This window comes from Lissotriton vulgaris, chromosome 7 (genome assembly GCF_964263255.1).
Source record: "Lissotriton vulgaris chromosome 7, aLisVul1.2, whole genome shotgun sequence".
NCBI lineage: Eukaryota > Metazoa > Chordata > Amphibia > Caudata > Salamandridae > Lissotriton > Lissotriton vulgaris.
In genome coordinates, this window is record NC_141695.1 from 803662639 (window position 1) to 803681129 (window position 18491).

Genomic DNA, 18491 nt, shown 5'->3' on the forward strand with positions numbered 1-18491 from the left:
CACAAACGCCGGGGATGCCTGGTTTCACCTTGGAGACCCCCAGGAGGGACTATCTCACAGGGAAAGCCAGGACGGGTTCCCCAGCGGTCTATAGCGCTACGAGGCCTGCGGTGCGGGTAGCAGTGCGCTTTACAAGACACAATTTACAATTTATTTACAATTTACTAAATGACGAGCAGCAATCAGGGCAGTCCAATTTAAACCCTTAATTCCAATAAACAGGCACCACTATCAGCACCACCAACCCCCTGCATAAATGTGCTTTTATACAACAGATATCAGGCATTACATTCTTTGGATGATAATGACTGACTTATGTCAGATGTTGGACCAGCGCAGAATCTTATTATAATAGGGAGTAGGGATATTAAAGCCAAAAGAGTAGTACCAGAGGCTAGGCTGTTACCATCCTTACCGACTGTACATTTAGTTAGCAAACTGCAAGAAACAATCTTAGGGGGGCAATCAGAAACCCAGATATTAGCTAGTGATGTAATGTTAGAGCCTATATATAAGGAGAGTCTAAACACTCTGCACCCAACTAGTAAGCCTGCCATAGCTAATGTAAACGAAGGATACACAATCATGACGTGGAATATAGCAGGTCTTAACAGGAAATTAGATACGACATTCTGGAATGATTTTATCACTTCAAACTACGATATTATTTGTCTGCAGGAGACCTGGCATAGAGACCCAATTTTTGTAGAGGGCTATTCTTCAAATTGGATAAATGCTTACGACTCCTCATCAGGAAGGGCCAAGGGCGGTCTTCTGATTCTTGTTTCAAATAAACTAGTGGAATGTAAAATTATAAGTTGCATAACAATAGACTCCCACTGCCAGTTAATGAGGCTTCAATTTCATACGGGTAAATACCTGCTTTTAGTCAATTATTATAAGAACATCTTTAGCAATAATAGGGGGAGCGTAATTTATAATTTGGAAAAAGAAATCGAGAGGGCATTGTTAGTGCCAAATAAACAAGCTATTATCCTCTGGGTCGGTGATTTTAAAATCCAAGCTTGTCCACTGGCCTACACTAAAATATGCGACTTTATGAAGGGTCATAACGTAGAGGATAACGTTGACTATATGCACTTTCCCCATGGCTTATATGGTACAGCTGTAAATTCCATAATAGCAAAGTTCGACCTTGAACTTTTGAGTTGCACCATGACTAGGGACAATATCAAATGCCCAACTTTTACGGGCAGGAACGCCACTACTACTATTGATCATGTTTTAATCTCATGCAATGATATTAAAACTGCTATGAGCACGATGAGAGAAATTGACATAATCCTAGCAATCCAAGATTGTATTTGGGGAGTTTCACGCTTCAAACATCCCCCCCTGAAGCCATGCCCGTGCCCATCCCTCCTAGGCATGGTGATTCTCCTTGGGGACTCATGACTACAGTCATGTACAAGGCAATAGCCTGAAGTCCATGCCCCAGAATTATTCATTTTAAATTCATTTTCCCTGCACACACTCTTCTTCATCTCTGCTACAGCAATCCTTGAAGGTAGAGGTGTCAAATGTGTGCATGTAGGCAGGGCTTCATGTTTCCTGTCCTCGCCTTTCACAAATCATTTTATCAAGTGACTGATGGCCCCATCTACTAAGTCTGAGTTGCTAATAGAGGTGGGTGCACCAGCAAATGAATAGGGCAAGCTGAGTGAACAAAGAGTCAAGCCACCAGTCATACGAACCCTAAACGTGACCTAGGTTCCTACTATATATGGAGCAACATTATCGACTATAAAATGAAACATAAGATGTGTTTGTACAGTGCACAACCTGCACTCAAGTATTTAAAAGTGCTTGCATATGTGATAACGGAGGCTCTGTAAAGTAAAATGTTTGCCAGGGCTCACATAATTTGGACAAGCACATAAGCAGGTATTAATTCCATGTTATCTGGGTTCACGTTTTAGAACTCAGCCACAAAATGTAAATCTCAGTCTCTCTTTCGCTCCTGTTTTTGCATCAAGGCTCACCGTTTTCTCTTTTATTCTGACGCAGACATAGCAGGCCCGACTCCAACCCCCATAGCCAACTACTAACCCAAAAATGCATTTATTTGGGGAGTGTCATACTCTTACTCACTCACACTCTCTCCTTCATACCCACTCCCTCTCACATTCACTGTCTTCATCCTTACTCACTGTAGCTCACACTCTCTCACTTACTCTTGATCACCCCTACTCTCGCCCTTTCACTGTTACACATGCACAAACATGCTCATACTCATGGTTCTCACTTCTAAACATCCTCACCCTTTCACAGTCACTGACTCTGTGCCCTGGTTCAATGGCAACTGCTGAACCACTGATAGCTACAGCCCGGGCTCCCATCCACACTCTCTCAATCCCTCACTCCTTTAAACACACACTCCTTTACTCACTACCTCACACTCATGTATACACTCTTTCAAATGCAGATCCTCTCTTGACACTCTCAAACATGCTCCCACACACACTGACACTCCATCTCAGTCCCTCTCAATCACACTCACAAATACATACACGCACATGCACAGAGAAACAACATTTGTATTGTTGTTTTCACTTACCCCACTTCCTTGCTAGGAACTCAGGCTCCATGGCAGAAGCCGAGCAAGAATCTGGTGCAGGATATTTGAAAGAGTAAGCCATGATTCCCAGTGAGGAGCCAGAGCAGCAAGGCCTGGTTTGGAAAGGGGAGGAGCCATCTCAGCCCCGCTGCCAGCTTCTTGATGGAACTGGAAGCCCAGCTCCACAAGAAGCTGGGAACGGGCTTGGGGTCCTGCCACTGCTGCACTGTGTGGCTCCTCATTGGCCTCAGGGATGCCCTGATATGCACCCAGCCTGACATTTTAGCAGATACAGTTGGCTGCCTGAGGCTAGCACAGTTTGTCTGCTACATAAAATGAATTGTGCCTGTGTGAGGAGATCGTAGTTGGAGTACACCCTTCATGTGAGCAATGCACACAACCATGCATAGTGCTCTGTTTTCAAACAACACTCTGTAGCTGGTTCGTGCCTCGGTCGCCCTCCTCTTCACAAGACCAATAGGACTCACCTGTGCACTGGCAGAGTGTAGACAGTCATGTTATCATGAACATCGCACAGTTAAATCATTAGCAGCAGAGGAAAGAAGCATAAAGTAGCAACTCCCAGGTGGTAGGGCTGCTACCTGAAGCCCCTGATAAGGAGCTGCCACTGCAGCATTGCTTGAACAGAGCACCCACTGCATCCCCGAAGGAGCAGAAAGACCTGGCTAATGTCTGTATATCTGGTGCCCCTTGCATACAGACAAATGCAAATATGAAAGGAGAAAGGACTCACAAGTGTAAACTTTGTGTATAGTATATGTTCAGCTGCACCAGGCTCAGACTCCAGGATTACTACAGGGGTACCTAAAGACCAAACACCTAAAACAATAATAATAAAACAACGCAAAGCACCATGGGCAGTAGCTCAAAACTCCAGGATTACTACAGGGGTACCTAAAGACCAAACACCTAAAACAATAATAATAAAACAACGCAAAGCACCATGGGCAGTAGCTCAAAACTCCAGGATTACTACAGGGGTACCTAAAGACCAAACACCTAAAACAATAATAATAAAACAACACAAAGCACCATGGGCAGTGGCTCAAACTCAGATGGGATTAAGGTTCAGATTAGCATCACACCAGCCACTCACAAGCAATCACCAACGCAAGTGTACAGAGGGGCTGCAGTCATTACACACGCAGAAAGAAAGTACACAAGGAAAAGGACACTAGACTTCGGGTTGTAATATCCATTCCAACTATGCCCCGGCTGTGGATAAACCCTTGGAGAAGTGCACAGCCGCTGAAAAGTTCTTCTCCAAGCATGAGCAGCGCAGACTTCCTGGTTACCAACGAGCAAGTGAGGAACTAGAACAGGCGTGCACAACAAGCAGTTATCCTCTGCCTGGTTTGGGTCAGGAAAACCAGTTCATGGAAAGCAGATGCAAGAGCAAAGTTCTTCCGTAAGTAAGAGATCAAACGTTCTTTGTGAGACCCACTCAGCCTCACAAAGAACCAAGAAGTTGGCTCCTGGGTTCTTCTTACGTGCTCGTATGACCCATGTTAAAGCTTCCGGGCTTTATTTCATGGATATAAATATTTCAACGCATAGAACCTGTGAAGGCTGCAGCCTGACCTGGGTTCAATTTTTGGATGATAATAGTTTGGGTTTTAAGCCCCAGGTCCTTCTGAAACCAGATACTGCGTCTTGGTTAGTTCCCATCAAAGCACAGTCTCTACTCTGCATCACGAGAATCATTTCTTGGAGTGTTGGAACCCTGTGTTAAGTCAAGCAGAGGCTTCGAGGCGCGGTGCGCTTGTGTCTGACTGGTCGCACCACAGTAGCGTGAGTAGAGTGGGTCCTTGTGCGATGGTGTGCTCACTCAAGGGAGAGTCACCTCGTGTAGGCTTATAGGTGTCTGTCAGATGTCTGCGCCTACGTGTGACAGGTACTAGTCCTGATTTGTTTTAAGGGTCTATGTTTGTGACTATGTGGCTGTCTCTTTGTGCAGTATACGCTTGTGGCATGTGCTTGTGGCATTGTGACGTATGATTGCCTAGGTTTACTCATATGTCTACTCTCTCCTTGCTCCTCTTTGTAGTAATGGGAGTTTCTGCTTGTTTTCTTTCCCTCTCTAGTAACGGGCTTTCCTTACCCAGCAGCAGGGACTACAGTCGCGTACAGGGGGGCACACCTACGAGGACGTGGCCGTGCTGTGTACAACACGTTCAGGGCAGCCCCTCCGCCCCCACCCATCCCCACCTATGGGACGTGAGTATGACGCACACTGCCGAGGATGCCTCCTTCCTTTAGTGAGACTGGAGTCTTGATCTTACCAATGCACATCTTCCCTCTGGCCTTCCCTGTCTGGATGCAGCTCTATTCCAATTCCGTGTGCACGTATCTGGGTTTAATATTTCCCAAAATGTTTGCCGATGCTCCCATGGGTGGGAGTTATTTAGGTAACAAAATAACATTTGTCTCACACGAGTTAATGGGAGACTCTGCGAGGTTTCCAGATCAAAGCTAATGTTACAACTTGTAATTCGGTGTGTCATTCTCATTGGTTCAGTGGCGGCGACCCATGGCTTACAATTTCCAGTGGCCATTGTTATCAAATGAAAAGTCAGAACGGGGACATGGTGTCCTGGAGACAAGGAACTAAATTGCATCCCTAAGTGAGGGGGCTTTGATGGGCAGACATCCTTAACCCCTTCGCTGCGACGGCTATTCCGCCGCAGTGCTAAGGGGGCGGGGGGGGCCGCGCAGCGCTCACACGCTGGTGCGTCATGGCCCCGCCCGCTCAATAGAACGCCCAGCGCAGGCGCGGAATCCGCACCGCGCAGGCGCGGAATCCGCGCCGTGCAGGCGCATCGGGCGGGCCATGACGGAACCGCTCCGTCATCAGCACAGCGCCACCGCGGCTGATGACGGAGCGGTTCCGTCATCAGCATCGATGCAGTTAAAATGGTGGTCGCTGTTGGGGACACTGTCGCAATTTGTGCTGGACATTGTGCCCCGGATGTATCTAGAAGAAGCAGAAGCCTTGAAGAAAGTGTTACCCAAAACATCACCAATCACAGTATCTTTAGACAACCATTTGCCTTGAGACTTATGCTTAAATGTTTATTCTTACAACGAGGGCCAGCAGAAAAAAACGAAGTGTTTCAGTCAGTGTACATCTACTCCTGTTCAAATAGAAGTAAGCAGCCCTCCTGATTGGACAGTGCTCCTACCAGGCACAGAGCCTTCCCCTAAATACCGATTTCACCTGGAAAACTATACAGAGCTCTAGGTGAATCCCAGCCATTAGAGGCTGGGTTTTGGTGATAACCCCTCTCCCACCATTGTCCGTAATCCCTTCCTTAACACCCTCAGGCCTGGGAAGAAATTAGAATGCGGCTTTCTGAAAACTCCTTAATCCACATTACTCAACTCTAATCTCAGCGGTTCTACATTATTTACACTGGCTGCCCATGGCTGGCCTACACTTGGGAAGTCAGGGGGTATTCACCTTCCATCAAGCCATGACGGAGCACAACATGTAGAAAATGTGCAAGGCATCCTGTGTTAAACACTCTGCAGTCTCCAGTCAGAAGGAAGTGTTGCAAACCCCAAGGAGGTGCTGCTCCCAGGAAGCACCATGGCATGTTGGTCTTCAACCATCCCTTGGCTGCATTCTTGCCTATGTTGGTGGCAGAGGCGGATGCACCTCTTATGGCCTAGGATGCGGCCTAGCACACGTGCCTGGAGGAGAAAGATCTCTCTTACAGATCCCGAGTGCGACCCAAAGTAACTTTTATTGAGGGTTCAGATGTCTACAGCAGGGTGGCCTAATGCCAGCTTCAATGGCCAGTCTGAGGTCCCTGGCTGCAGAATCTGTCTTGAACGTCCTCATTACAATATTCCATGTTATCCAAAAAGGCGATAGTATACCCAGTAAAAACCAAGACTGCTGGTTGTAACTTTTACTAGTTGTATCATTGCAGTAGGATTTTGAGTTCCACACCTCTCTGTAGGGACTAACAACGTAGTGCTGCAGGTTTTCCAAGGTGTGAACATTCAGAAAGTTGTGCTTTTTTCATGCACAATTTCTACTAGGTTTTGAGCTGGTCAAACTTAAGCGACAAAAATACCCCTTGAGCACTGTAATGCCTGCACATCTTCGAAGCACGATTCATGCCTAAACTCCTGTTTGCACCCAGTGAGGTCCTTAGATGCCTTTTAAAGGCAATTCTTGCCTTTTTCTCTTCTCTCACTTCTCTCTGGTTTGATGACTGAGATGTGTTCATCTGACTATTTTAATGGTGTGATTGTAATGTATTTGATTCTAGAATTAAGTTTATGTTTATGTTTATCTATAATTCTAATACTTTCTATTTTTAGTGGTATTTATTTATTAAATAGTATTGTCTCATAACCATGTATTCCGGAATGGACCTTAAGTTATTTTTTGTCAACATTGTATGGATTCGTGCTTCTCATTTCTTCACGCTATAGATCCTCTGGAAGGTTTGTCTACCCATGCTTGTGACTATCACCATTGAGAGTAATGTGGAAACAAGAATAGTAAAAATAAAATAATAATAATAAGCAAGAATTGGCAAAACCAATTGGTCTCACCTTTGGGACCTCGTGGCTTTGCCAATGGTTTTTAGTGATGCTGCACAGCGTGGCTTAAGAGGGAAAAAAGCATATGTCATTTTGTAGGAATGCACACCATACATGCACGTGCCGACAAAAAGACACAGGCACATTTTTTCTTTCTATTTACCTATCCGAGTTGTATTGTTTAATTTAAAAAGAAAAGTAACATGAAAGCATTTTTTTCTTTTATAACTGGGTAGGGAGAAGCAACAATGAGAGTGTTGAAGGTGGAAGCAACATGGAGGAGGAGGGTGGAAGCAACACAATGCGTGGTTGGTGGGAAGCTGCATAGACAGCGTGGGTGGGGACACGCAACATAGAGGAATGGGGCAGATGCAACACAGAGGGCGTGGGTGTGGACAAATGACATGGAAGACACCAATGGGGTTAACAAGACTGAGGTTGAGGATAGGGGCAGAAACACAGAATGTGCGTGGGTAAAGTACTTACTCACCTTTGGCGTGAGAAAGCACCATGGAGCTGGGAGGAGAAACACATAGGCGATAAGACTCGCAAGGACAACAGCACACTGAAGGGAAAAGAGAGGGGGGGGCAGCTGGAAAACACATTCACTCTCGTAAAGCTTAACCAAAAAAAGTAGAGCATGAAAATTAATTAGCAGAAAGAAACAACTAACGAGACCATGCTCCAGAAGAGAGACACACACAGGAAAGCGCACAAAAGAAAACAAATAAAAAGCAAGCAAATGAGACAAAGCCAACCAATGGTAAGCAGTGGGTGGGGTAACTTGTAAGGCGAAAATAGGTCTTTCATGAGAACTAAAAAGAATCATTACACAGACCGTATAATTTAGAACTGGGAAATCAAGGGAAACCATGGTTATGTTGGGTAAAAGGAGAACAGCCCTGGTCCAGTATTCAAGATATAAATTAGGCCTATGCCAATGTAAAATACGGAGACTGACTAACTCCTCTAAAAGAGTAATCACAATCTATTCTCATACTATGAAGATAGCAATATTCTGACTCCGAAATTCTACAGCTCTCCCCAACCGCAGTAGTACCCCATGCACATAAACATGTATGGGCCCTTTGTGACACAGGTGGTCCTGAGGTGTTGAACGTGGAGCAATCCATCTGCTTACTTGGCCGCCTGATAGTCACTCAGGCTATAAAACTCATAATTCACTAACACCAGAGATCACAAGAGGAAAAATGTCTAGTTTGCACTTAGTAAAATGGCCATGCACTAAGACAATTCAAAGAGCACAGGAAAGAGGAGCGGTATCTGACACAGGTGACATGGTTGATTTTGCTGGAAGCAGTGGATTGAGATGGTGGGTGGTGTATTTCATGATACACCGGGTGATAAAAGCTGGAGGACGTGGATCGTGATAGAATGGATGAACCGGAATAGAGGGGTTATCTCAGGATGGGGGGGTCTATTTCATTTTTGCAGTGTATGCCGCAGATAAAGGAGGTCTTTGGTTAGAAGAGTGTCTTCAGATGCAGAGGTGTCTTCGGGTATCTACTAAAATGTATCCTTCTCTCTTTTCCTTAGCGTTGTTTATCAGGACGGTTTTTATGGAGCAGAAATTTATGTAAGTTCCCTTCAACAAATATTGTCTCTTTATGTTTTAAAAAAGTTATCACAAATGCCACTAATGGGCATTTCTGGCGGGAGAGGAACTGCAGTTTAGGGTACAAAGCTGCAAAACCTAGCAATGCCTATTCCTGTCGCACGCAACTAGCGGAGACCTTGAGGAGTATTCATTTATGGATCTTACCCCATTTACAACCGCTCAACCTTCCAGAAGTGGCTGCAACTGCAGTGGTGAGTTTGTTCTAGTAAGGTGCCTTGTTCAGGCTCGGCTTGACGAGGACAGGTTTATTCAGGAGATTTCCCAGCAGGCCACTGTCTGTGAAAAGTCCCCAGGGCTAGAACAGAGGCACGGGCCAGTCACTTGCACGACGTGTGACTGATATCTCTGCCAGAGGTGCCCTTGGCCCTGATTGCTGGGGTCTGTAGTGAACTATCCTGGATCCAACTCTGGATCCTTCTGAGGGGCTCCAACTGGCGGTGCTTTGGAGTTCTATTCAGATGCTAAGATACTAACTGGGGCCATTTAAATTTACAGTGGAATTCCAGGCTTCTAGGAGTCGTGCTGTGTCCTGTATATTTGAGGCAGAATTCATTGTTGGAAGCATTTATATTTACACAATGCCTGTAGTATTCACACTAAGTGCAATTTGTTATTAAACTAGGATCTAGGATTCACGCTCTATGTTCTGTAGATTGATGTGTTAGGATTCTTGCTGGCAATCATTTATATTTACACAATGACACTGTAATTCACACGGAGGTAATTTATGTTTACTTAATGACCCTGGGATTCACACTGGGATAATTTATATTTGCACAATGACCCTGGGATTCACACTGAGGCAATTTATATTTGCACAATGACCCTGGGATTCACACTGAGGTAATTTATATTTGCACAGTGACCCGGGGATTCACACTGGGGAAAATTTGTATTTGCACAATGACCCGGGGATTCACACTGAGGTAATTTATATTTGCACAATGACCCTGGGATTCACACTGGGGAAAATTTGTATTTGCACAATGACCCGGGGATTCACACTGGAGGAAATTTGTATTTGCTGTGGGATTCTAGGATTTATGCTCTGTGTCTTGAGCATTGATGCGCTAGGGTTCTTGCTTTCAATTATTTATATTTACTCAAGGATCTTAGGATTCACATTTGAAGTCATTTATACTTTCACTGGCATTCAAGAGTTTATTCCCCGTGTATTATCGTGTTCGCTTTCATAATTGGGTTCATTTGTATTTACACTATGATCTTAGGATATGCGCTGGGTCATTGGTATTAACACAACAATCCTAGGATATACATGGGGGTCATTGGTATTTACACAACGATCCTAGGATATATACGGGGTCATTGGTATTTACACAACGATCCTAGGATATATACGGGGTCATTGGTATTTACACAACGATCCTAGGATATACACGGGGTCATTGGTATTTACACAAAGATCCTAGGATATACACGGGGTCATTGGTATTTACACAACGATCCTAGGATATACACAGGGGTCATTGGTATTTACACAATGATTCTAGGATACACACGGGGTCACTGGTATTTACACAACGATCCTAGGATATACACAGGGGTCATTGGTATTTACACAATGATCCTAGGATATACACGGGGTCACTGGTATTTACACAACGATCCTAGGATATACACAGGGGTCATTGGTATTTACACAATGATCCTAGGATATACACGGGGTCATTGGTATTTACACAATGATCCTAGGATATACACGGGGTCATTGGTATTTACACAATGATCCTAGGATATACACAGGGGTCATTGGTATTTACACAACGATCCTAGGATATACACGGGGTCATTGGTATTTACACAACGATCCTAGGATATATACGGGGTCATTGGTATTTACACAACAATCCTAGGATATACACCGGGTCATTGGTATTTACACAACGATCCTAGGATATACATGGGGGTCATTGGTATTTACACAACGATCCTAGTACATACACAGGATCATTGGTATTTACACAACGATCCTAGGATATACACGGGGTCACTGGTATTTACACAACGATCCTAGGATATACACAGGGGTCATTGGTATTTACACAATGATCCTAGGATATACACGGGGGCATTGGTATTTACACAATGATCCTAGGATATACACAGGGGTCATTGGTATTTACACAATGATCCTAGGATATATACGGGGTCATTGGTATTTACACAACGATCCTAGGATATACACTGGGTCATTGGTATTTACACAATGATCCTAGGATATACATGGGGGTCAATGGTATTTACACAACAATCCTAGGATATACACAGGGGTCATTGGTATTTACACAATGATCCTAGTATATACACAGGTGTCATTGGTATTTACACAATGATCCAAGGATATACACGGGTTCATTGGTATTTACACAATGATCCTAGGATATACACCGGGTCATTGGTATTTACACAATGATCCTAGGATATACACGGGGTTCACTGGTATTTACACAACGATCCTAGGATATACACAGGGGTCATTGGTATTTACACAATGATCCTAGGATATACACAGGGGTCATTGGTATTTACACAATGATCCTAGGATATACACAGGGGTCATTGGTATTTACACAATGATCCTAGGATATACACGGGGTCATTGGTATTTACACAATGATCCTAGGATATACACGGGGTCATTAGTATTTATACAACGATCCTAGGATATACACGGGGGGCATTTGTATTTACACAATAATTCAAGGATATTCTCAGGAGTCAATGGTATTTACACAACGATCCTAGGATATACACGGGGGTCATTGGTATTTACACAACGATCCTAGGATATACACCGGGGTCAATGGTATTTACACAACAATCCTAGGATATACCCGGGGTTCACTGGTATTTACACAATGATCCTAGGATATACACGGGGTCATTGGTATTTATACAACGATCCTAGGATATACACGGGGGCATTGGTATTTACACAACGATCCTAGGATATACACGGGGTCATTGGTATTTACACAACGATCCAAGGATATACACGGGGGTCATTGGTATTTACACAACGATCCTAGGATATACACGGGGTCATTGGTATTTACACAACGATCCTAGGATATACACGGGGGTCATTGGTATTTACACAACGATCCAAGGATATACACTAGGGTCAATGGCATTAACACAATGATCCTAGGATAAACACGGGGTCAATGGTATTTACACAACGATCCTAGGATATACACGGGGTCATTGGTATCTACACAATGATCCTAGGATATACACGGGGGTCACTGCTATTTACACAACAATTCTAGGATATACACAGGGGTCATTGGTATTTACACAACAATCCTAGGATATACACGGGGTCATTGGTATTTACACAACGATCCTAGGATATACATGGGGCTCATATTTTTTTCAACTTGGATTCCAGGACCCACACAGGGTGTTGTATCGAATTATAATAAGCTTCATACTAATTTCTATGGAAATCCTCTGACTAACTTTATGCCTGGTGGTTAGGGTGTAATCTGGCCCTGAGTGTTTTTTCTGGAGAAGCCTTGGACCTGTAGCAGGGTCCTACGCAGTAGTCCTGTCAGTTCCCTGCTATAGATTTAGGCAGCAGTCAGCTGGTAGCGGGCTCGAAAGATGGAACAAAGTGGACACATAAGAATAGGTGAACATGTGATGTGGATGGAGGGTGCGAAGCAGAACGATCAATGATACCTTGCAGCTTTGTCATGATATATAAACAGATTCTCTTGTTTCAGGGCGGGTATGCAGCGTACAGGTACGCTCAGCCGGTAGCAGCAGCAGCGGCGGCAGCAGCGGCAGCATACAGCGACAGGTAAGATGGCGGCCATAGAGTGTTGGCTTGGCAGGGAATGTGTGCAAGAGTAGATAATGGGCAAGGCCTAGAACATGGATTGTGCCAGAGATGCCAAAGGGAATATGCATAGGATGCAGCGTGGATTGTGCTAGAGATGTAGGAAAGGCTGTGCACAAGATGTGCAGGAAACGTATGCAAGACGTGTCAGAGAATGTGTGCAAGAAGAAATGGAGTGTGGCAGGAAATGTCCCTGTCAAAAGTGTCAGGAGTGCAAACGGTGGCAGGTGTTTATCTATTTTATTCCTTATATTTTTACAAAGCATATTCACCAGAAGAAAGCAGCGTACTGTCCAAAAAGCAATACGCAATAAAGCCAGGCATCACTTGCATAGAAGCAGGGCAATAAATAAAAATATAATTCCACTTACCTTGGTTTCTTGGTAGAGGTAAAAACATTTAGTAAATCAATAGCTCTTTTGAAGGAAAAGAGGAGAATAGGGGCAAGGTACAGAGGCTCGAAAGAGATAGCTGCGGAGCGTGCAAGGGAAAGAAGTGAGTCCGTCTTGAGTAGGATACAGGGAGTGAAAAGGTGGGAAGATGAACAAAACAGAGGTGGATGGGGAAAGGAGAACAGGAAAATTGACTAGATCATCACTGTTGTGGGTGCGATAATTTAGATAGCGTGAACTAGTGGCTTTTCGTTTTTTTCCCTGAAGATCATTGGAATCTCAACAAGACTAATACTGGCCGGGAAAGCACACCATAGAGAAGGAATTGCCCCTAAAAAAGGCTTTGCTCGCTTCCCTGTTTGCTTTCCAGACTACAGTTATAAAGGCTCCTCGGGTTCTTGTTGGCACCGGACAGCTTCATGATATATCCAGGTTATAGAAGGCATTATTTTGTAAGTAATGCAAACTAATTTAAACTTTATTCTGCCTTTAAGAGGAGTCAATGGAAAAACCTGGGAAATGTGGTCATATTGTCTTGTGCCAGGTATACATTTTGCCGCTGAATGAATAACAGCCCTGATGGGCGTTAGTTATTACAAGCGGGGGCCAGCATAACTAGAATTTCTGTAGTAAATTTTGGCTAAAACCATGGCCTGTATAACATGAAAGAAGTCATTGGGCTGAAGGAAACATGTCAGTTTCTTGATGACAGGCAATGTGGCTCTAGCTTTAGTCGCAATACTTAATGTATATATGTAAGTCGAAGCACTTATCACACACTATTTATCAAGTGTTGGTCAACTATGCGGACCGAGCGCATTCTGGTAGATGCAGATCACAACACATTTTCGCATTCTACTTTTTATTTTGTTGCGGCCTTGCAATAATTATATATCTTGAAGTCTTTTTGAACCAGTGATGTGCAGTCAGAGCATCTTTTTTCCTTCTTCTCTCAGGCTGCTTCATTAATCTAGGTGGCATAATACCTCACGAATGGCGGTGCAAATACACCTGTCCTGGGAGACTATTTCAAAAAAATATATGCTGGTCTGGCAAAACTTTCACAAAAGCGCCTTACACTGCATTTATCATGTGTTGCGCAATATGTCTTCTCAGGGCATTTTAATGATTTTTAGTTCACAATTTTACTTTACATGGCCTTGCAATTTTTGCATCACATTTGAGAGGTCTGTTCAAGCTGTGTTTCAATATTATTTCTTTACATCAGAAGAGTTTCTCTCCTTACCTTTGTTAAGGCTGCGCCTATTTTGCGGAGTCATCAATCTTGGCAGTATAATGTCTCACAACATGCGGTGCATGTCTTGATCTGCAAGAAAAAGGCAGGACTACATAGTCTCCTTTAGTTTTCCCCGGTGCTTAATTTGAGCCAGTGGTTTCGGGTGCTTGGTTTCTTAATTGTCAACACCGGCGCTTGTGACAGTCTGCCACAAGGTGGCGCTATCTGGCTAATTTAGAGATGACCACAGCAATAGTTCATTATGAATTCAATATACTTAAAAAATACTATCACCTGCCGTCTAAGCCATTCTTATAGCTTTGGGGACCTCAAATACTCTGGATTGTCACACTTGTAGGATCATTGGCAACATCGCAGGGACAATGTGTGGTGCAAGCTACTGTAGCCTCCTAACCAGAGCTGTGGCACTTTTTCAGTTGTTTTTACCAAAGCCCTGTCACTTTTTTTTAATTGTATTTTTAATAAGCACTTTTTTTCCCATCGGAGCTGTCGTTGAGTCGTCCTGGGATAAATATCAGAAGGTGGTGGGAAGTTTGGTCCCAACGACCGACCATACAACAAAAATGATCATAATCAATAAAGGGCAAGGTTCAGTATGAGGTATTGCTTTCAAACCTAATATATATGTTTGTGGTGAGATAAACGTAGATTAATAGAATGTAATTGATGGACTCTGGTGGAATAATAGGCATCTCTACCCCATACAGTTCCCCAGATATACCTTCACACATATCTAACATAACAGAGTATGGTTAAGATGACAGGTGTGATGCACTGGCTGATGCTAGCCTATGGGGCAGGGAGGCAGGCACTGCAAAGCCTCAACAGTCTCCCAGTATGAGATCTCGGTGGAGCCCTCCACTTTGCCTGTTTATAGTCAGTAAAATGTAAATGTACAAGTATTTATATAGCGCAAACCACCCACATCGCAGGCATCTAAGCGCTTGCTTAGGGAACCCGTCCTGGTATTCCCCTGTGAGATAACCCCGGCAGGGTATCCACAAGGTGAAAGCCAGGCATCCCGCCGCGAGGGGCCGTTGTGGAGATTAAGCAAGCTATTGCCCAGAGTCGCAGAGTGTGAACCCGTGAGTCGAGTAGGCACCGGAGCGAGAATTATCGAGTCCAAGGAATTATTGAGCCCAAGCCCCGTCGAGGCGGGGAATTGAACCCTGGTCCAGGGCCGTTCTCAGCTTCCGGGTCTGCCGCCTCTAACCCCTGAGCCACACTTCTCCACAGTATTATCAAGGATCAATACTGAGTAGCACAGGTCGTCGGGTTCATTAAACCGCTTGCTGCAGAGTCTCTGGACATTTAATATCAGTTGACACAGAGGGCCTGATTCAGGGTTTGGTGGCCTAGTCCATCCGGACTGCAGGGGTGCTGTTTCTATTTAGTTCACAGGCCCTGGGCCAGCATGCAGCTCTTAGTCAGCAGGCAGCTTCAGATAGTCAACCACTCAGAGATGTCAACATGTTGGGTGCTCTTTCCCCAGGCAGGATGGGGCACTGGTTGAGCACAGAAGATGTATACTCCAGCCAGACATCAGCAGGCCTAGGCCTCTGGTTAGGGAGTTGCTGAATTGCAGGAATGCGTTCCTCATTTATAGGTACCATCCATCCTTTGACTCAGGTGGTGAGGAATATCCGCTCACTGAAGGGGAGGCACCAGAACCACCTGCTTGAATACATAAAAAAATTTCTGCACTGACAACTACAATCCGCTGCCATCAGCTATGCAGTCTCCCCAGATTTCTCGCTGGACACCAGCAGGCTGGCACGTCAGAGTAACTCCAACAACCAGTGCCTAGAGCTATGTGGTAGGCGTTTGGATCTAGCGTCTTGTGGGCTGTTATGTTATCATTCACCATGCGAAATAGTGACGGGTTGACATTTGACGGGGGTGGAGGAACGACGGTCGTGACAGTTGTGACCGCCAGACTTCCATCCCTTCTTCATGTTTGCCCTCGATGGTCCAGGGCTAGTCTCCTGGCTATCTGACCCTGGCGCATCTCATACTATTTGCTTGCACACAAACGTTTTGCCCTGAAGAAGGTGACCCATAGGTGGATCTGACACCGAAACGCGGGTTGGCGCTGGTGCCACTGTGCCTCCTTATTTGCATCTTTTCCCTGGAGAAGAAAACGGATTATGGACTGCATCAATTATTGAAAATATGATCAACTGATCTTGGATTTCCGATACTATTCAAAATTGATTGATTTTCTTATTGATTGGAACCACATTTGTATTATGTGACTATGTTTAGCACTATCTAATGCATTGCTATCCCTGGAAGGTATGAATATGTCTGAGTCAGTGTTTGTATGCATGTCTGAAAGATTGTCTGTGTGTGACCGAGGATGCTTGTAGAGTTTGTTGACATTCATTGTCTTTTATGTTTTTTCTACTATGTTGACTGAACAATATGAATAAATATGATATCCTTAACCCACAAGTTTTTTGCATTATAAATGGGAAGGGTACCTTGTTAGGATTGTTCTCTTATATCAGTGACGAATAGCACTTTATAAAGTAATATTCAGGCAGAGCTGTTTTCTTTTGATTGTCTTCAATAGAGAGAATGCCTGCGAAACCGACTGCCCAGCAAGTGGCGGCAGTGGGCTAGCCTTCCAACCTACCCTGGCAGCTTCCTTTATACGCCCCCTCCACCCATTACCAACTGCCCCTGCCAGTCCTTCCTTCTGAACCCACCACCCAATATTCCCGGCTTTCAGAATGAACGGCTTAGTTCCTATCCGGCTTACTAGGGCCAGTGAAAAGGACCATATATCTAAATTTCACTGTCGAAGTCCCTAGTATGCAACTGACGGATACCTACCCATCACTACCAACTCCACCCTTTGGCCAAACACACCACAGCAGTTACTCTACATGTGCTCACATTAGTACTCAAACGTCTGTACATAACCTTCTCATGCACTTACTCTCGCACACTTGCACTTCTCACACAGTTACTCATTCCTCTCAATGTCACTTCTTTCTGTTCCCACTCTTGCGACTACCGCGGATACTCTGATTCAAGGCCGTCTGATACTTACCAGCCACCTCCTCAGGGTGCTAAAGCTGCTCAACAGCCACAGCTCCTCGCTGTTTTAGTCCTCTATTGGGCTGACGCCTGGTACCAGTGCCTGGATCACTGGCTCTGCAGCAGGCATAGCATACACACAGGCTAGTCCAGGTGACATGCAAGAGGTTTCCCAGCCTCGAAGCAGTTAAGGCAAGAAATTCATGCTAAAGATGACCGGTTATGTGCAAGAATTATTAGGGTACCAGTTGGAGGATTCAAGAAGATCCCTTGCCCGACACGCTACAGACAATTAACAACAAGCATTGGCAACGCTAATAGGTCTCGCCTTCAAGACCTGTTGCCTCTCTCAGTGCCTTTTGTTAATGCCCTATGATGCTGCTTGTTAGACGGACCGGGAGGGTCGGCCGAGGTACGGGGAGAGGTCTCCAGGGAGAGCCGTCTCCAACGACTGTACAGATGAATAACTTCCCCCCCACAGACGGACACCACACAAGACTGAAGGTTAACGAGACTTTATATGCAATTCTTAGGTTACGATGATATGGTACAAGGAGGTCTGGACTCAGGGGTCCCCTCTAGCTTAGTCTTTGGTTTGAGGGAAAGGGTAGCGGGACAGTCTTTAGTTACCGGTGAGTCCAAAAAATAGCTCCCAATCCTTGAGCTCGGCGTTCTCGAGGTTCGGGCCGTGGAGGAGCCAAGCAGGTCCCGAGATGGTCGGATGAAAGATGACGGTCCGCGGCGGAGCCTGCAGGTCCCGATGAAGATGACGGTTACAACGGTCCGCGGCCACGCCAGCAGATCCGGACGACGACGAAGGATGAAGGTTACGACGGCTGTGGCAGCGCCAACAGGCAGGATGATGGTACACAGGACAGAGCTACGGCAGCGCCAGTAGTCCGTTCAGGATGAGTTCCTCTTTACGTCTCTCGACTCCAAGATACAACTGCCTTCCTGCTCTGGAGCTGCCCCAGTTATAGGGCTGGCGTGCTTTGATGTCCGGACCCTCGCACTTGGAGGTCGGGGGTCCGGGATGCGGGGTTCCAGACACCCAGCAGGGGGGTGGAGCCAGCGCCCGGGGGCGCGATGGGCGAGCGGCACTTGGCGGGGGGAGCCATCGACACCTCTTTCTC

General features: G+C 45.2%; 1 protein-coding gene across 5 annotated transcripts in view; it reads left to right on the plus strand.

The window, feature by feature from the left end:
* Window positions 1-18491, plus strand: part of RBFOX3 (RNA binding fox-1 homolog 3) — a 446314-nt gene that overhangs the window by 394944 nt on the left and 32879 nt on the right. For all 5 annotated transcript variants that reach the window (XM_086931064.1, XM_086931063.1, XM_086931061.1 and 2 more), the window contains 3 exons: window positions 4684-4816; window positions 8714-8753; window positions 12548-12624. In XM_086931064.1, coding sequence (XP_086787190.1) covers window positions 4684-4816; window positions 8714-8753; window positions 12548-12624 — 250 coding nt within the window. The remainder of the gene's footprint in view (window positions 1-4683; window positions 4817-8713; window positions 8754-12547; window positions 12625-18491) is intronic.